General features: G+C 37.6%; 2 protein-coding genes across 2 annotated transcripts in view; one reads left to right on the top strand and one right to left on the bottom strand.

Moving 5' to 3' along the window:
• UPRT (uracil phosphoribosyltransferase homolog) overlaps window positions 1-17,013 on the bottom strand; it is a 121,190-nt gene extending 104,177 nt beyond the window's left edge. The window contains exons 1-2 of the mRNA XM_070257510.1: window positions 16,850-17,013; window positions 16,113-16,227 (exon numbers count right to left, since the gene is read on the bottom strand). The gene's annotated coding sequence lies outside the window, so the exon portion shown is untranslated. The remainder of the gene's footprint in view (window positions 1-16,112; window positions 16,228-16,849) is intronic.
• Window positions 17,014-17,057: 44 nt separating this feature from the next.
• The window catches only part of ABCB7 (ATP binding cassette subfamily B member 7), a 113,596-nt gene continuing 109,583 nt past the window's right edge, over window positions 17,058-21,070 (top strand). Inside the window, exon 1 of the mRNA XM_005614282.4 lies at window positions 17,058-17,259. Coding sequence (XP_005614339.3) covers window positions 17,092-17,259 — 168 coding nt within the window. The 5' untranslated portion in view covers window positions 17,058-17,091. The remainder of the gene's footprint in view (window positions 17,260-21,070) is intronic.

Raw genomic sequence — 21,070 nt, 5'->3', positions numbered from 1 at the left:
ATTATAAAGAGAGACAAAATAATTAAGTTGATCTTGCCTTGATTGCAAAGTTACAGACTACAAAATAATAATTTAAAAAATTTGTATAGCATTTTGCAGTTTACAAAACAATTCTCCATAATTATTTCATTTGACCTTCACAGCAACCTTGTGAAGTAGGTATTATATTCATTTAAGGATGAGGAAACTAAGTCTGAATTACTGAATTTCGAAGAAGTTAGCGAGTAGTACAACTTCATCTTTTATTAACAGCTTTATTGAGATATAACTCACATACCATACAATTCACCTATTTAAGCTGCACACTTCGATGGCTTTTAGTTTATTCACAGAGTTGTACAGCTGTCACGATAATCAATTTTAGAAGATTTTATCAACCCAGAAAGAATACCCCATACCCATTAGCAGCCACTCCACAATTTATCCTTAAATCCCCCAGTCTTAAGCAACCACTAATCTACATTTGGTCTTTTGTATGGCCAAATATTTCATTGTTTGGATATACCACATTTTGTTTATTCAGTCACCAGTTGATGGACATTTAGGTTGTTTCCACTTTTTGGCTATTACGAATAATGCTATGAACATTCATGTACACGTTTTTGTGTGGACACATGGTTTCATTTACAAGTTGAACTTGAACTCCAGTTTTCTTATCATAGGCAAAATTCTAAGATGGCCGCCAAGATTCCTGCCCCGCAATGTGCATGCCCTGTATAATCGCTTCCCATTAAAGTGTAGGCAGAATTTGTGAATATGATGGGATATCACTCTCCCGATTTGCTTATGTTATGCAGCAAAGGTGAAGGAATTAGCAGATGTAATTAAGTTTCCCAATCAGTTGACTTCAAGTTAATCAAAAGGGAGATTATGCAGAGTGTGCCTCCCATAGTCAGGCAAGCCCTTTAAAAGAGGGTCCAGGCTTTTCCTGAAAGAAATATTCAAAGTAAAAGAGTGGTCAAAGGGTACAAACTTCCAGTTATAAGAAAAATAAATTCTGGGAATGTAATGTACAGCATGGTGAGTGTAGTTAACAATACTGTGTTGTATATTTGAAAGTTACTAAAAGAGTAGATCTTAAAAGTTCTCATCACAAGAAAAAAATTTGTAATTATGTGTGGTAATGGATGTTAACTAAACTTATTGTGTAATCATTTCATAATATATACATATATCGAATCATTATGTTGTATGCCTAAAATAAATACAATGTCATATATCAATTATATCTCAATTAAAAAAAAGTAAAAGAAGTTTTCTTGCTGGCATTGAAGAAGCAACCAACTAAGTTAATTGCCTATGAAGGGGTCATGTGGCAAGGACATGAGGATGCTTCTGGAAGCTGGGAGCAGTCTCCAGCCAACATCCAGCAAGAAAACAACTATTTCAATCCTACGACTGCAAGGACATGAGTTTTGCCAGCAACCAGTGAGCTGGAAAGAGGGATCTCAAGCCTCAGATGAGATTGTAGCCCTGTCTGACACCTTGATTTTATCTTGGTAAGACCCTGAGCAGAGAGAGGATGAAGCCAATTTGTACCCAGATTCCTTTCCCACAAAAATTGTGAGATAATACAAGTATGTTGTTTTAAGCTGCCAAGTTTGTGCTACTTTGTTATGTAACAACAGAAAATGAATATAATGTCCTACTGATCCTTTTTCCATTGCACCATCCTGTACTACCTCCATGTACCTGTGTTCCTTTCCTTCTCCATGATTATTAATAGTGTGTCATAATTATTGCAGTTGTCTGGGTAATAATAGATCTTTTAAAAAATCTGATTTTGCCAGAAAGCCTCACTCAAATAGAAAGAAAACAATGATTCTGATTAGCAAGAAATCACAGAATCATGGGTTTTTATAGCCAGAGTGATCTTTGAGATGTTACATCAATAGTCTGCCATGAATCTTCATCAGGCTCAGCCTAAAGATTGATGTCATACTCAAGTCTATCAACTTCTTTGTAACCTGCCTCATTAAAATCATTTCACAGATAACCCTCCCTGATTTTTCTGTTCTCATTCTTATTCTCTCATTCCACTTTGCTGGCCTTTAGATCATCTTCTTGAAATCACCACTCTCTTTTAAGGGAGAGTTTAAGATGGACACTGACGTGAGCTCTGACAGATTAAAAACATCATGCTGCATACAGCTTCATCATGGACCTACATGCCACACACATAATAAAACATGCTTTCACAGTTCACTGGCTCCTTCACACCAGAGTAAAACCATGGAGCTATGAAAAGCAAGCTAATTAGATCTCCAAGAAACTTGAAATTAGAGTACACTTAGCAACATTTCTAATGGATCCACTTGATTACTTTCTGGCAAACAGCATGCATAGAGCTCAGAAAGAGAATGATTCCTATTGTGCCATCTGCATGGAGTCCCACAGTCCCATGAAAATTCCCACAAGATCATTGTTTGCCAAGAAAAAGCTTCGTTGGTGCTTTACAATACAAGGGATTGCCCACACTATTAGGGAGTGAAAACAACTTTGGCATTCTCCCTAAACTCTATGGGCCACGTTGACAAATACATGAGGAGGCAGCACAGTTTAGGCTGACAGCACAGACTTTGGGGTCAGTCTTAGGCTTGAGTTCTGGCTCTGCTGCTTACTAGGTAAGTAATCTTGGGCAAGTTCCTTAACCTCTTCAAGTCTCAGTTTTCCTCAGCAGAAAAAAAGGTGATTATAATATTACCTACCTCATACAACATTTGAGAGGATTATATGAGATCATGTATATAAAGCATCTAGCAAGTCCTTATTACAGATTAAGCACTCAATAATTAATAGGTGTTATTATTATACATGAGAAGGATTAAGAAATGATTATTTTGTATAACGTGCAAATGAACTAGGTCATTTATAAATTTGCAAAAGATTTTTCTCCTGCAGACAAAGCAATAAAATTGACTAAAATGTCTAAACTTTTATTAGGTAAAATTAAAATTTTGCATGGGTTTTTAAGATTTTTTATACAAACAACTATGATTAAAACACCCTATGGCATAGTGATAAGGAGCAGGGGCTTTGGAGTCAGACCCTCTGGATTTGGATATCAGCTCTACCACTTCCAAGCTATGTGTCCTTAGGCAACCCCTAAGCTTCCTTTCTCTCATTCTGAAAGTAGGAGTTATAATAGAACATATTCTATATGGGCTTTTACAAGTTAAAGCGCCCAGTGTGGTACTAGGGACAGAATAAATGTTCAATAAATATTCCCCACAAAAAAGGGGGAAAAATGATAAACATAACTTTAAAACATCAACTATTTATTTTATACTGTGTTCTTTTGAAATCCTAATGGTAATAAATAAAAAATAGTAATAAATGTGGATATGTGTGCACGTGTATATACATACATACATACATGTGTATATATGTGTCTGTGTACACATATGTGTGTATGTATATATATATCTTTGTGTTCTGCTTTACTCAACATCATTTCATATATACTCTTCTGTATACCAACACAAGTCCATATGCTTTTCATGTAATTGTTGGAGAATTTCTTTTCATTTAACTGCTTTTGGAAGATTTGGGATTGTTTTCAAAAGTTGCTATTATGAATAGCACTGATATAAACATCTTTATGCAATTTACCTTATTTTATCTTTTGTGTTAATTTTTGGGTTGTATTTCTTTAAAGTATAAATACTGATTTAAGAGGTATACAATAGAATCAACAGGGTTCACTGACAAGATATGAAAAACACTCCCCTACGTACTCCAAACACATAGACAAGTTGGATCAAAATTACAACAATTCCCCCACCCCCAGTTTTAAAGAATGCATAATTGAGTTTGAAAGCAAACAAAGAAACTCTCTAGGTGTCAGAAACGGAGAGGAAACTCAAAGCCAGAAGAGTAAACAGAATTGAAGCCTCACAGAGGAGTCAAATACAGATGTAAGACAAAGTCTGGAAGTTTTTCTTTTCTTTTTAAAATTAAGGTATAAAGTAAAATCACTCTTTTGGTGTACAGTTCTGCAAGTTTTAACGTATGCATATAGTAGCGTAACAACCACTTTCAATCAAGATATGCAAGAGTTCTATCATGCCCCCAAATTCTTCCATGCTCCTTTGTAGTCAAACCCTTCCTCCACCCCCATGTGGCTGGGATTTTAATGCCTGCTGAAATGTGTGGGAAGCCATAGACCCAGTGTGTAGGTAGTGAGCTGAAATTGGGCTTCCTGCAATAAGGGGTACTACTAAAGCGCTGACCCTTGGCTTACAAATGCGGGCTTGTAAGCAGGAAATCCATTCTCAGCTGTGGGCTGTCCATGAAAGATCTGCACTGTGTGTGGGTGTGGGGTCCATATGCATACTACATATATGGTGTGGAAAACAAAAACTAAAAAAATGGAGTAAAAATTGGTCCCAAACTGGTAAATTCTATACAGACATTGCAGAAGCAAACACAAAACTGTCCCATGGTGACACCTCTACAAATCAGTGCATACACAGAACTCTTAGGGAAGACACAGAACTCTTAGGGAAGATCTCTCTAAATCATAACAAAAAATTACAACACATACAAGGAATATTACCACCAAAAAAGAAAACTAGACTATGTAATAATAAGAAAATTTAGACCCAAGAAAATCCAATCAAGTAATCTATCAACTTAAAACTGGATAATCAGTTGAGCTATTATACAAAAGTGAGGATGAAATAACAATACTTTCAGGCACCCAAAGACTCAAGTTTACTATATACAGAACTTCAGTAAAAGAACTAACAAAGGATACCTTCTAGCAAACTGAAATTGAAACCAGAAGTAAGGAGTTTGATGTTAATTGGGCATTGTTGAGCAAAGAAATCAGTAAATTATGTTGAAAAATCCAAATAGGTATTGACTGTAAAATAAATCATGATACTAATTAATTTGAAGAGGTTTATAGAATTAAAATCTAAACTATGACATGGAAGACAGAAGGGGAAAGGTGAGAGTTGTAAGATTCTTGTCTTTTTTGGGAGAAGGCTAGAAATGTTAAGTTTAGACTCTGCTAGAAAAATGTGTAGTAACATACGATCTTTAAAATTATAAGTGTAATCACTGAAAGAAGTAAATGACAAGCATAACTTTCAAACCAGTAGGGGGAAAAACTCAATCAATTCATCCGAAGGCAGAAAAGGGGGGAAAAAGAAGTAAACAAAAACTATGGCAAAAATAAAGTACAAAATAATATGATAAAAACAAGCCCAAATATGTTTATAATTAATACATAAATGTAAATTAATCATAGGTATCTATTAAAAGACTGAAATTGGCTATAAAAACAAAATCCAGGGGTAACATCAGCATGATGGTGGAGTGAGTTGTTCCCTTTGTCTCTCCCCTCTAAGTTACAACCAGTGGGACATCTACTGACCAACAAAGGATTCCCTGCACAGCACACCAGAACACCTGAGAGATTCACGCATCTATACATCTGGAGGTGGGTGGACTGGACCTCCAGAAGGCAGTGGAACTAGGGGAGTAGCCCCCTCTCCTCTCCTCCCCCTACAACAGCAGCGATCAAAAGAGATGCTCCCAGAAGTGACGGTGCTGCCCGGACCTGAGGTTTCAAAAAGCACACCAGTGTGCACCAGTGACCAGAGGCTGCAGGAGCAGCAATGACACTCACAGCTTAGCCCCTGTACCCCCCCAGCGGTGGCAGGTGATGTCCATGACCTGAGGCTCCAGAAACACAGGGGAGTGGATGAACCAGCCCCCTCTCTCTCCGCAGGCAGTGCTGACTCCCTCCAACCCCAGTCTTTCCAGCAGCAAGAGCTACATCCAAAATGTGGATGACAGCAGCAGGGGTGGTGGTGCCCTGACCTGCAGTTGCAAAAAGCACATGGCACATTAGTAACCAAAGTCTGCAAGAGCAGCAATGGCATTTGTGACTTAGTCCGTGCCCTCCTCCAGCAGTGGCATTTGGCACCTGTGACCTGAGGCTTCAGAAGCCAAAACAGAACCTGTGGCCCAGCCCCCAGTGGCAGCACCTCCAACACCAGCTCTACCAGCAGCAGGGGCTGCAAACAAGATCCTGGGCCCCTGGAAGTGACAGTGATACCCGTGGCAGCCAGCACCCCCAGACAACCAGAGAACAGCAGTGGAGGTGGTGCATGGGGAGCAGCCCTGAGCCCATGGAGAGCCAGCGGGGGAACACAAGATCCCAGGTGACTCCATAAGCAGCACAAGTTTTTGTGGCCTGGTGACCTTGCAGGCAACACCTAAGACTGCAGTGACACTGTAAGCAGCAAGGCACTAGCAACCTTGGAGGCACAAGCAGCACAAGGAGGGCACTGACCATGCCCTGGGCAGAAGCAGAGGAGGCTCGAAAGTGCAGGCTCTCAAATACAACCAGAAGCAACTCAGAATCAGAATAACCAAAGCCTTACCCAAATAAGAAAGGCGTTTACTACCAAAAATGTGCCAGCAGAGGATCATCTCAACAAGCACCATAAAGAACTATAGTAATATGGTAGCAAAGAAAGAAAATGAAGAGAGAATTAGCAAACTCAAAGATAAAAATCTAGAAATGATTCAAGTGGAAGAGGAGAGAGAACTAAGATTTTTTTTAATGAAGAAGTTCTATGAGAAATATCTGACTCAATTATGGAAAGCAACATAAGGATAATGGGTATGCCAGAAGGAGAAGACAGGGAGAAAGGATCAGACAGCTTATTTAAAGAAATAATAGCTGAGAACTTCCCAAACCTGGGGAAGGAACTAGAGATACAAATCCATGAAGCTAATAGAACACTCAATTATCTCAATGTAAAATGACCTTCTTCAAAATGCATGATAACAAAACTGTCAAAAGTCAATGACAAAGAAAGAACATTAACAGTGGCCACAGAGAAGAAAATAACGTACAAAGGAACTACCATCAGGCTATAATGAGCAGAAACTCTCCAGGCTAGGAGAGAGTGGAATGATATATTCAAAATATTGAAAGACAAAAACTATCACCCAAGAATATTCTATCCAGCAAAGTTATCCCTCAGATATGAAGGAGAAATAAAGGTTTTCCTAGACAGACAAAAGCTGAGGGAGTTCATAACCACTAGAACTGCTTGGCAAGAACTACCTGAAACAAAAAGGCAAAGTTTTATGAAGCTTTGAGCAAGGTGATAAACAGACAGAATCAGAAAGTTGCAACTCCATATCAGAATAGGTTAGCAAGCACTTAATTATAACATAAAGGCTAAATGGAAAGAAAGCATAAAAAATAACTATAACCACTTCAATTTGGTCACAAACTTACAGTACAAAAAAGGATAATTTGTGACAACAAAAACATAGAAGGGAAAGAGAAAAATGATGGAACCCACATAGGCAAATAAAGATAAGAGGCTATCAGCAGAAAAAGGACTATCTCATCTATTTTATACAAAGCTCATGGTAACCACAAAACGAAAATTCAGAGCAGAGTCACAAAATAGAAACAAAGAGGAAATTGAGAAACATATGAAAGAAAACCACCAAAATGAAATGGCACACAGAAATACAAAGAAAAAGAAACAATGGAAATACAGAACAACCAGAAAACAAAAGATAAAATGGCAGTATTAAGCCCTCATATATCCATAATCATCCTAAATGTAAATGGATTGAATTCGCCAATAAAAAGACACAGAGTGGCTGGATGGATTAAAAAAGAAGCCCCAACAATACCGCCTCCAGGAGACCCATCTCAGCTCTAAAGGTGAGCATAGGCTCTGAGTGAGGGGATGGTGGATGATATTCTAAACAAATGGCAACCAAAAGAAAGCAGAGGTTGCCATATTTATATCAGACAAAATAGACTTCAAGCCAAAAAAGATAATGAGACAGTTGGATATTATATAATGATAAAAGGGACATTCTACTAAGAAGACATGACCTTTATTAATATATATGCACCTAACGTAGGAGAATCAAAGTATATAAAGCGACTGTTAACAGACCTCAACAAAGAAATTGACAGCAACACAATAATAGTAGAGGACATTAGCACACCACTTACATCAATGGATAGATCATCCAGACAGAAAGGCAACAAGGAAATATTGGCCTTAAATTAAACACTAGACCAGATGAACTTAATACATATTGAACATTCCATCCAAGAACAATAGAATACACATTCTTCTCAAGTGCACATGGAACATCCCCAAAGATAGATCATATGTTGGGAAACAAAACAAGCCTCAACAAATTTTAGAAGATGTAAATCATATCAAGCATTTTTTCTCCCCATGATGAAATGAAACTAGAAATCAACTACAAGAAGAAAGCTGAAATGGTCACAAATATGTGGAGACTAAACAACAAGACCAATTATCACATCAGTGAAGGAATTGAAAATACCTGGAGGCAAACGAAAATGAAAGCACAGCATACCAAAACTTATGGGATTCAGGAAAACTGGTACTAAAAGAGAAGGACATAGCAATACAGGCTTACCTTAAGAAATGAGAAAAATCTCAAATAAACAACCTAACAATACACCTAAAAGAATTAGAAAAAAGCACAAAGCCCAAAGTCAGTAGAAGGAAGAAAATAATAAAAATCAGAACAGAAATAAATGAAATAGAGACTAAAATGACAATAGAAAGGATCAATAAAACTAAGCTGGTTCTTTGAAAAGATAAACAAAATTGACAAACCTTTAGCTAGACTCACTAAGAAAAAAGAGCATGCTTAAATGACTAAAATCAGAAAAGAAAGAGGAGAAATTACAATGGATACCACAGAAATACAAAGGATTATACGAGAATACTATGAAAAGCCATATGCCAGCAAATTGGATAATCTAGAAGAAATCAATAAATTCTTAGAATCATACAGCCTCCCAAAACTGAATCAAGAAGAAATAGAGAATATAAACAGACCAATCACAAATAAAGAGTTTGAAACATTAATTAAAAACCTCCCAGGGCCAGCTCCATGGCTGAGTGGTTAAGTTCATACACTCTGCTTCAGTGGCGTGGGGTTTCGCTGGTTTGAATCCTGGGCGTGGACATGGCACCACTCATCAAGCCATGCTCAGGCGGCATCCTACATGCCACAACTAGAAGGACCCACAACTAAAAATACATAACTATGTACTGGGGGGCTTTGGGAGAAAAAGGAAAAATAAAATCTAAAAAAAAACCCCAAAAACAAAAGTCCAGGACCAGACGGCTTCTCTGGTGAATTCTACCACACATTCAAAGAAGATTTAATACCTATCCTTCTCAACCTCTTCCAAAAGATTGGAGAGGATGGGATACTTCTTAACTCATTTTATGAGATCAACATTACCCTGATACCAAAACTGGACAAGAACATCACAGAGAAGAAAAATTACCGGCCAATATTCCTGATAATTCTCAACAAAATATTAGCAAATCAAATACAAAAATACATTAAAAGGATCATACACAATGATCAAGTGGGATTTATTCCCAGATGCAGGGATGGTACAACATCTGCAAATCAATCAATGTGAGACACTACATTAACAAAACAGAAGAATAAAAATCACATGATCGTCTCAATAGACGCAGAGAAAGCATTTGACAAGATTCAATATTCATTTATGATAAAAAACTCTCAACAAAATGAGTATTAGAAGGAAAGTGCCTCAACATAGTAAAGGACATAATACGACAAATGCACAGCCAACATCCTACTCAATAGTGAAAAACTGAAAGCTATTCCTCTAAGAACAGGAACAAGACAAGGATGCACACTCTCACCACTCTTATTTAACATAATATTGGAAGGTCTAGCCACAGCAATTAGGCAAGAAATAGAAATAAAGGGGATACAAATTGGAAATGAAGAAGTAAAACTGTCACTATTTGCAGATGACATGATTCTATATATAAAAAACCCTAAATAATATATAAAAAACTATTAGAAATAATTAACAAATACAATAAAATTGCAGGTTACAAAATCAACATACAAAAATCAGTTGCATTTCTATATGCAACAATGAACTAGCAGAAAGAGAAACCAAGAATACAATCCCATTTACAATAACAACAAAAAGAATAAAATATCTAGGAATAAATTTAACCAAGGAGGTGCAAGATCTGTACAATGAATACTATAAGACACTTTTGAAAAAAACTGAAGAAGACATAAAGACATGGAAAGATATTCCATGCTCGTGGATGGGAAGAGGTAACATAGTTAAAATGTCCATATTACCTAAAGCAATCTATAGATTCAACACAATCCAAATCAGAATCCCAATGGCATTTTTCACAGAAATAGAACAAAGAATCCTAAAATTTATATGGAACCACAAAAGACCCCAAATGGCCAAAGCAATCTAGAGAAAAAAGAACAAAGCTGGAGGTATCACAATTCAAAATATACTTCAAAGCTACAGTAATCAAAACAGCATGGTACTGGCAGAAAAACGGACACACAGATCAACAGAACAGAATTGAGAGCCAGAAATAAAACCACACATCTATGGACAGCTAATTTTTGATGAAGAAGCCAAGAACATACAATGGAGAAAGGAAAGTCTCTTCAATAAATTGTGCTGGGAAAACTGGACAGTCACATGCAAAAGAATGAAATTAGACCATTATCTTACATCATACTCAAAAATTAACTCAAAATGGATTAAAAACTTGAATGTAAGACCTGATACTATAAAAGTCCTCGAATAAAACATAGGCCGTACGGTCTTTGACATGGGTCTTAGCAGTATCTTTTTGAATATCATATCTCCTCAGGCAAGGGAACCAAAGGAAAAAATAAATAAATGGGACTACATCAAACTAAAAAGTTTCTGCATGGCAAAGGAAACCATGAACAAAATGAAAAGACAACTCACCAACTGGAAGAAAATATTTGCAAATCATATATCTGATAAGGGCTTAATATCCAAAATATAAAGAACTCATACAACTCAACAACAAAAAACTGACAACCCGATCAAAAAATGGGCAGAGGACTTTTCCAAAGAAGATATACAGATGGCCAACAGGCACATGTGAAGATGTTCAACATCACTAATTATTAGGGAAATGCAAATCAAAACTACAATGAGATATCACCTCACACCCATCAGGATGGCTGTTATTAAAAAGAAAAGAAATAACAAGTGTTGGAGAGGATGTGAAGAAAAGGGACACTCATACACTGCTGGTGGGAATGCAAACTGGTGCAGCCACTATGGAAAACAGTATGGAGATTTCCCAAAAATTAAAAACAGAGCTACCATATGATCCAGCTATTCTACTTCTTGGTATTTATCCAAAGAACACAAAACCACTAATTCAAAAAGATATATGCACCCCTATGTTCATTGCAGCATTATTCAGAATAGCCAAGACGTGGAAGCAACCTAACTGTCCATCAACGGATGAATGGATAAAGAAGTTTTGGTATATATACACAATGGAACAGTATTCGGCCATAAAAAGATGAAATTGTGTCATTTGTGACAACATAGATGGACTTTGATGGTGTTATGCTAAGCAAAATATGTCAGACAGAGAAAGACAATCACCATATGATTTCACTCATATGTGGAAGGTGAAAAAACACACATAGATATGGAGAACAGATTGGTGGTTCCCAGAGCGGAAGGGCATGGTGGAAGGGTGAAAGGGATAAAGGAGCCACATATCTATGGTGACAGATGAGAACTAGACTTTTGGTGTTGAACACGATGCAGTCTATACAGAAGATGAAATATAATGATGTACCTGAAATTCACATAGTGTTACAAACCAATGTGACCTCAATAAAATGAAAAATAAACAAATTAATAATAAAAATAAAAAGAGAACCCCCCCCCCCAAAATCCAAGTGTATGTTGCTTAAAAAAGACACACCTAAAACATAATCACACAAAATACTAACAATAAAGGGGTAGGTAATGATATGGCAATATTAGTATCAGACAAAAGAGAATTCATGATGAAAATTATTAATATTAAAAAAGGGAAATGACTTAATAATCTTTTAGCAGCCACCAAGAAGATACAACAATCATGAACCTGTATACACCTCATAATATCATCTTAATATATAAAACAATAGTTGACTTAATTACAAGAAGCAACTGACAAACCCACATTCACAGTGGGACATTTTAACACTGATAGAACAAAGCACACGAATAAGCAGGAAAGGTGTAGAAAATTTGGACAAGTTAAAAAATGTTTATGTCCTCTAAAGGATACTGATTATTTGGGTTGACATTTTACTTAGCAACCTTGTATAACTCTATTATTGTTTTTTTTTATTAGTTTCTATCTGTAGATTATCTTTTTAATTTGGAAAATGATATAATCTACAGATTACTACTATTTTCTCTCTTTCAATCCTTATACCTTTTGTTTCTATTTATCTTATTGCATTGACCTCTACTTCCATCCAATACAATGTCAAATAGTAATTGGGTAAGTGGGTATCCTTGCATATTCCCATCCTTAAGGAGAACACTACTAAGGCGTCATCAGTAAGTAAAATGCTTGAAATAGATTTTTTTAATGGTAGGAGGAGAGATACCCTTATCAGTTTAGAGAATATCCTTTCTATTCCTAGTTAACTGAGAGTTTTAAAATCTTGAATGAGTGTTGTTTTATTAAATGTCTTTTCTGAATTATAGGTTTTTTTCTATATACCTATTCTTTAAAATTTGTCTATTATATGGACAATTAACAACCTTGATGTAAGGGACATATAGATAAACTACTCCCAACAGCTATAGAATACACGTTAATATATATTCAGCCATCTTTGCATTTTTGGGAAAGACCCTCGTTGGTCTTGATGTATTTTTTTAATACAATGCTGGATTGAGTTCATTATTTTATTTTTCTAGTTTTCATTTGTGTTCATAAGATTGACATATAATTTTCTTGTGCAAGCTTTGTCCATGTTTGGTATTGAGTTTATACTAGCCTCATAAAATATGTAGGACATCCAAATAATCATAGTAGATTAATCAATTTGTCTCCTCTTCTTTTCAAACTCCACCAAAATAACATAAAGGAATAAAATAGGAATAACCTACTAGGACAAAGAGACTAGGATTAGAGAAGGGTAACACAGGGGTCTTCACTAAACTATTCTTTTTAAGAACTAAAGCAAATATAGTAAAATCTTAAAATATGTTAAATAAGTTAAATGTTAAAATATGTTAAATGTTAAATGTTAAAATATGACTAAGCTGGGTTGCAGGTACATGGGTGTCCATTATCTTTTCCTTCATAACTTTCAGTTATGATGAACTACTTCCTAATGTTAAAAATGCACAAAAAATAAAGCTACTTTCAGAAAGTGATAGGTGCTCTAAAAGTGTTTCTCAAATTTGAATGTGCATATGAATAACCTTGGGAATTCTTATTAAAATGCAAATTCTGAATCAATAGGTCCTGAGTGGGGCCTTAGATTCCGCATTTCTTATTAGCTCCCAGGTGATGCCAATGCTGGTGGTCCATGGACCATACTTTGAGTAGCAAGGTTTTAAGGGAAATCCAACAAGACAATGTGATAGAGAGTAGCAGGGACAGAGGATGGCTTCTTTAGGTAAGATGCTCTTGAAAAGCTTCTCTAAGCAGGTGATATCTGAGTCGTTAAAAAGTCTCCAGGAAGGAAGGATGTTCCAGGTAGAGGGGAAAGCAAGTGCAAAGGCATTAAGCTGAGAATAAGTTCTGGCATTTTCTAGAAACAGAAAAGACCACTGTGGCCCTCTTGAAGTACTCAAGTGTTTCTTCCACATTTCAGGTACAATTATGTGAAAAGAACACTGTGTTTATGTATTTATGTATAATTATGTGAAAAGAGCACCGAGGGTTGGTCTTCATCCCACAAGCTCTGTGATATCTGTCGTCACAACTTGTCTCAGCCTGTTTCTTCATAAATATGGGAATATTAATAAATAATACCTATTCTCCAGGGTTGATGTGAGGATTAAATAAGATAAGGTATGAGAAACGCATTTTTTTAAACTGCAAAATACTATACACATATAAATATTGCATAAAGTGCTGTCATGTGATTTGTGTCTGCAACAGCTATTTATAGTAGCTTTTACTGTGCAATCCTCTGTCTCTTTAACTTATTTCAGACACTTATATGTCAAGTTGCTGCAGGCCAAGTCGGCCTGTCTGTTGTTGCAGTTCTCTAGCAGTGCACAACTCTCACTATGCTTCATGTTCTATTTCTGGGTGCACTGGAAATTTTCTTTGGCTTATTTGGCTCATGTTTGACCCACTTTAGCTTCTCGTAGAGTAACTACTTGGTATTCCAATGTTATTCACATTTCTCAATCAGAGGAGTTGGCTTACAATGAGCACTACTTTAGTAAAAATATGCTGACTCCATTTAAAGACCTCACAACTGTTGTTCCATGCCAATAATGCCTGTAGGTGATTCTCTAACGAAATTTCTCAAAAATCCTGAGAAATCATTTGTACGGTCAGGAGTTTTAGAATTCTGAGGTCTTGCCTAATTTAAAATCTTATGATTCTATATGGCCTCTAGAGAGTTTCAATTAAACCTTGTGTTTGAGTGCAGGCAACATCTTTAGTGTAAAGAACACTGGACTGGTGCCAGAATACCATGATTCTAGTTCTGACTCTATCCCCACGTGGCCCTTGTCTTCTTTATCTACTAGGAAGGAGGAGTACCTCCCAAATCTGTTATTAAAATCCAGTAAGATAATAATATGTATGTTTCTGAAAGTATAAAAATTTAAGATTTTATTTTGTCACATTATATCTGACAATCTCTCACTAAATATATATTGCATAGGTTCCTACATTTTTAAAAAATTAGAGCATTACTGGACAATGCCTTACCTGGATAGAAAGATTCAGTGGCACTATACTGATAGAAATCATGGGTGGAGTGTAGGGTTTCTTTAGTGTAGAATGTTGCTCTCTAACACAGAATAGATGCTGAATAAATATTTACTGCTGATGATATAGGCATTAATAAAAGAGGCCATTACTGATCTGTCAACAAGACAATAAGGCAAAAACATCCAATTAGTCACTAAGTCCTGTCAATTCTTTCTCCATAACATCTCTGTAATTGATTTATTGCCACTGATACTGCTAGGTTCAGGTCTTTATTTTATGACTGAACTATTACATTAACTTCATGACTCCAATTTGAACTCCTTCCAGTCCAACCTTCCCACTTAAGCCAGAGTGGTTTAATGGACATACAAATCTAATCATGCTACTCTCCTGATCAAAACCCTTCACTGGCTACATGATCAAGCATTAGCTTCTTAGAATGAAATACAAGGCCCTTCACCATCAGGCCCCTGCTCACCCAGGCTCATCTCCTATTACTCTGCCACACACTCCCCAGACTCCTGAGCCTGGAAATATTTTCTTATGTCTTCCTGCTTTTAAACATTCTATTTCCTTTACATGGAATTTTCTTCAACCTCTTCAATTGGAAACTTTATTCTTCTTTAAATAACTCAGCTCAAGCATCCTCTTCCTTGGAAACCTGGAGTGTAATATGAATACCAAAACAAAGTAAAGCTAACTGCATGGGCCATGCATATTCTTTGTCTACATCAGACTCATCATTAGTCTGCAGTGCCTCTACATAAGGAGTTCATAATCACCTGTCTGTTTTGTGTGAAAGGTTTGAGAACGCAGCAATAAATATAAAATTGTAACTGCATTGCCGTCTCCAGGGTTTCAGGCAACATTTATACTTGGAAATGCAATCTCTCAGGTAACTGTAAACGTATTTCAACATAATTTTGTTTGATGATAGTGTTATTGCACAAAATTGGGGCTCTCTTGCCCAATGCACATGAATAGCCAATTAATGACGGCATTAGCCTTTGGGAAACGAGATGAGCTTTAGTCTGTGAGACTGATCTGCAGGGAGAACAGGGGTGTGTGCCCCCAAATCCATCTCCCCGATTCAGGATTTGGGGTGCAATTTAAGAGGTTAGGGAGAACAGGCTGGCACACAGAAATGCTGGTGGGACAGGTTTTGATTGTTGGGCTTCGAACTTTTATGATAAGGTTTTAAACATTTATGACAGGGTTCTCAACATTTTTGATGAGGTGGGGAAGGAATTTTAACACCAGATCTTCCTGAATGAGGGACCCCCTCGCTTCTAACAGTCTTACTTTCAAGTTCTGGCCTGTCCTGGTCCGCGGGAAGGAGGATCCTTGGTTCCCCGATCACTTCAGTTCAAGATTTCTTCTTTTGCGCGTGCTGTGGCTATACGACTTTGCAGATTTTCTGAAAGATAATTCTTAATCACTCTGTTGATAAGAGATGGGGTTAGTTGAACGGGCCCTGGAGGGCCTGGGTTACAGGAGGTGACAAAAGAATACAAACTTGTCTTTAAACACGGACTTCTCTACATACATTTTCACTGTACCATCCCTCAGCCAATCTAGCTGTTTTGTAATAATTAGGGACTTCGCAGAAACCAAAGGGAAGAGCTGTAAAGAGAAGCAAATTAGTAAAGATGTGTGCGTGTAAAACTGTTCCAAGAGCAACAGACCAGAGAAACTGCCCTAAGGTTTGCGCGAAAGAAAACTAGCAGCCAAGTAAAAGCGCTTACAAGAGGAACAGGCAGTGAATCTCACGGATGAAACCTCGTCCCCAGGGAAATTAATATCTGTAGCTTAATCTACCCTAAGCGCTGGTGCACAGGGGAGTGAAGATAAGAATACGCAGAGGGAAAACGGAGAGAGTGGAGCGTGGTACTGAGTTCGAGGTGGTAAGAGAATAGTGGGATGTCGGACCAAACAAGGTTGCCAGATTTAGCAAATGCAATATTTAGGAAATACCTATACTAAAAAATGATTCCTTGTTTATCTGAAATTCAAATTTAACTGACCATCCCATATATTACCTGGCAAATCTAGGGAAACAGAGAAAGACAATGTTACTCCGATATTCCCGGTTGTGTAAAAAGAAAAACACGCAAACGCCGGCCCACAAAGAAGAAAAGTGGTCGCGCCAAAGCATCTGACTCTTTAGAGACAAGCTATTTCCGGTCCGGGGCCCTGGGAAAACGAGGGGGAGGGGAGAGAGGATTAAGGTCCGCCAGCGTCCCACAATCCTCTGCTCTCGGTTCCTCTTTCCTCGCTCAAGATGGCGCTGCTCGCGATACATTCTTGGCGGTGGGTCGCCGCGGCGGCTGCTTTCGAAAAGCGCCGGCGCGCCGCGATTCTGATTCGGCCTCTAGTCACTGTCCGCGGCCCAGGTCCACAATGGAGGTCTCGTCAGCTCGGCGCCTCGGGAACCGCTCGAACCTCCCAGGTGAGATGCCGTTCGCATGGAAGAGTAGTAGGGTGAAGGACGAGTGGACCTATAGGGAAAAGGTTGTCCTCGGGTCAGAGACGGCGCCAAGAAGAAAGGCTGTCAGGGCTAACTCGGAGCAACAGTAAGTGAAGGAGGTTAGGGTTAGTAATTTGAGGACGGGGTGAAAAAAACCTTTGGGGTACAGTAAATGGAAACAGGACGGGAGGTTCCGGGCAGAGTGCACCTGGAGCGCTGGTGACTCGCAGGATTTACAGTTTTTTCCTGAGTTTAGGAGATGAGGTAGACACCATTCCCAAACTGCTTACTTTTCTAAATGCAAGGAAAACTGGGCTACTTTCCAAAGTTAGTAATGGAATTTGGGACCAGTTTGCCTGTGGTTCAGATTTTACTCAGTCGGAAGTAGCAATTTGTTAGGCACTGTAAGATGACAGCAAGCTACCTATAAACAAGTGGCAAATTGAGTTGGCACCAGTTAACTCCCTTGCTGACAGACAGTGCTCCTTGATAGGCCAGAACCATAATTATCTTTCTCTCCAAAACATAGACCGCCCTAAATTCATATGTAAACACGTTTGTCCTTTGATCTGAATATAGTGTTCTTCTGTGTACACAGGTCACTTTGGACGCCATAAGGCTACTTATCTTTAACTAATGAATGTAACTATGGTTATAGTGCTCCTTAATATTTGCATCCATTATTACCTCTCTCTCAGGAACAGTTTTTTTAAAATTATTGATGCTTGCTGTACTTCAGTATATCTTTTTATTTCCTATATAGTGAGAAAAAGTTTAATTGCCACCACTTGTTCATCACTCACTAAAGTATTGTCAGCTTTGTATGAGAAACAACCTCTTAAATTTTGATTCTTTGTCAACAGATATTTAATGTGTAGTAGGTACATAGCACTATGCTGGATAATAGGTTACCAAGAGAAATATACAGTAATGCCTTCAAGATCAGTCAATTTAGTTAAGGAGATTGGAACTGTGCATTACAAGAGTAACTAAAAAGCAAGGTAGTAGGTTAAATATTAGATGAACAGTAAGGGCTGTAGGCATCCGAAAGAAATGGTGATAATTAAGGACCAGATTATAGAGAGGATCTTGTGCTGGTGATAGAACTAGAGAGAACATTCCAAGAAGGGAGACTAGGAAATGACACTAGAAATGTGGGATGCAGGAAGAATTATATCCATTTGTTCCTTCAGTAATTATTGAACACCTTTACAGCAGTGAACAGAACAAAATATAGGCCCTGTCCTTAAAGAGTTTAAAATCTAGTAGGGGAAATAGATAACTAAACAGGCAGTTATAATACAGTAGTGCAATGATGGGGAAGGTATAAAGTACTGGAAGAGTACACATGAGGGGCATCAAGTCTAATCTTGAGGTGGGGAAGTTTCCTTGAGTAACTGATATCTAAGCCAAGGCCTGAAAAATTAGAAATTAGCTAGTTAAAGAATGACTAGCATGTGCAAAGGCCCACAGGTAAGAGAGAGCATGGACCTTTTGTAGAACTGCATATAGTTTAGACTAGCAAGGAGTTCAAGGTAGGAAGTGGCAGATGAGGCTAGAGAAGTAAATCCAGGTCATTTTATTAAGGTTTTTAAAGCACTTCGTAGTCGACATTTGTAACGTGATCTCTTGGGAACTATCCTTGTTCTGTGGTCCTGTAATAAGCCAGATGAAGTTAAGATAAATTTTTAGGACTTTATCAAGCTGGGAGAATGAGGTGGTAGGAGAAGTTATTAGGACTTTCGGAGGAGGTGGTGACAATAAAAAATTAGCTTTCTCTCTTTTCACGAACCTCATCCCCACAACTTCCTTCCTTCCTCCACTCTCTTCTCTGCATCCTCCCATTTCCTTTGGTTACCATTTCTGAAGTCTGAAAAACAAGGGAAAGATGTTACCTTTGTTTTCTACTTCTTCAAAGTAGAACTCTTGCCATCTTTTTTAAAAATGTGGATTTAGGGGCTGGCCCCGTGGTCGAGTAGTTAAGTTCACGCGCTCTGCTGCAGGCGGCCCAGTGTTTCGTTGGTTCGAATCCTGGGCGTGGACATGGCACTGCTCATCAAACCATGCTGAGGCAGCGTCCCACATGCCACAACTAGAAGGACCCACAACGAAGAATATACAACTATGTATCGGGGGGCTTTGGGGAGAAAAAGGAAAAAATAAAATCTTTAAACAAACAAACAAACAAAAAAATGTGGATTTAACAGGGAGAGGAAAGAATGATTATAAGGCTTTTAAAGTAGAACCTGATATAATCTGAGACACCTTCAAATTAGTGACTTGTGATTAAGATCACAAAATAAGTGTTGAATGCATACTTTTAGGGCAATCATTAGTATATAGCATAATATTTTAGAGCTGAAAGGAACCTTAGTGCAGTCATATGAAATCATATTAGTGGATTGGATCAGTGCTTTTTTTAGATGAAATTCAGTAGAATACGAAAGAAAACATCAGTGCTTTATACATATTAAGGGAGGTATTATTTTATGTACTTTTGTTTTTTTATATACACACACACACACACACAGCCACACACATATATGTACACACTCCCACATGTATGGCATTACTGGGATGCATTATAAAATGTGTTTTTCACACAGGATTATGCCCTAGATCTATGCTGTGTGATCTGGTAGTCACTAGCTTCATGTGGCTAATAAAATTAAAATTTAAATAAAAAATTTAATTCCTCATTTGAATTAGCTGCATTTCAAGGGCTGAAAAACCATGCAGATATGGAACATTTCCATCACTGCAGAGAGTTGTACTGAACAGTGCTGATTTTAAGAAAATCATATCCAGCCTTTCTTATTTTGCAGATGAGGAAACTAAGTCCTAGTATAGATAAATGACAGTTTTTAAGGCTATTCATTCATTTATTGCCTTTTGTGTATCAGGTATGTATGTGAGGGTAAATAAGACTCTGGTAGACACTAAGCACACAATAAATATTTGTTGACATTTCTCACTGCCTCCAGGCATTTACCCTTCCAATTCATCCCACACAATACATCCAGATTATTCTTCCTAAAGCACAACTCTGATAAGTGTCACTTCCCTGCTTGTGGACTTCAGTCGTCTCAATATCTTGGCCCTAAAGGATTTCCACCTAACCTGCTTGCTAGCCATATTGTTAACTATTTCTCTGTAAATACTCTCCCCCTCAAACCACCTGGATTGCTGCTCCTTGGACCTTGTGCTGTTTTGTTTTTGTTCCTTCATTTATGCCATACCCTCTGTCTGAAATGCCCTCTCTTTGACTCCTCCCTGTTTTTCAAATATTAGCTCAAGGTCCAGCTTATTCCATAGAACCATTTCTTATAAACTTATAAGACACTGAATTCTTTCTCCTCTGAACTCCTGTAACACGTTTTTCTACAAGTAGTTACCATGTGTGTCTTGTAGAGGAGATAAGATTTTATTCACCTAAAAGGCAGATACATTCCAATCGTCTTTTTTATCTTCCACAGAGCCAGGCATGGTATCTTACATGTAGTAAGCACTTAGAAAATATTTGTGAAATGGATGATTAAGCCCTATAACCAAATCAAAACAAAGTCCAACATAAGAATAAATACTATTTGCTTTGGTGCTGTACATTTGGAATCAAAGGTTCATTTTCTTCATAAAATGTGTATTTCAGCAAAATCATAATCTAATTGTGGAGTTATTTAGCTTGCGGATAACCTCTTAAGTTTGTTCATTGCATTTCTGTCATTAGGTGGTACTGTGGTCAGGTAGCATCACTGAATGTCAGTTTTTAGTTCCATAACTAAAGTACACATGC

Source organism: Equus caballus, chromosome X (assembly GCF_041296265.1).
Source record: "Equus caballus isolate H_3958 breed thoroughbred chromosome X, TB-T2T, whole genome shotgun sequence".
NCBI lineage: Eukaryota > Metazoa > Chordata > Mammalia > Perissodactyla > Equidae > Equus > Equus caballus.
This window is presented reverse-complemented; position numbering and strand designations above follow the sequence as displayed.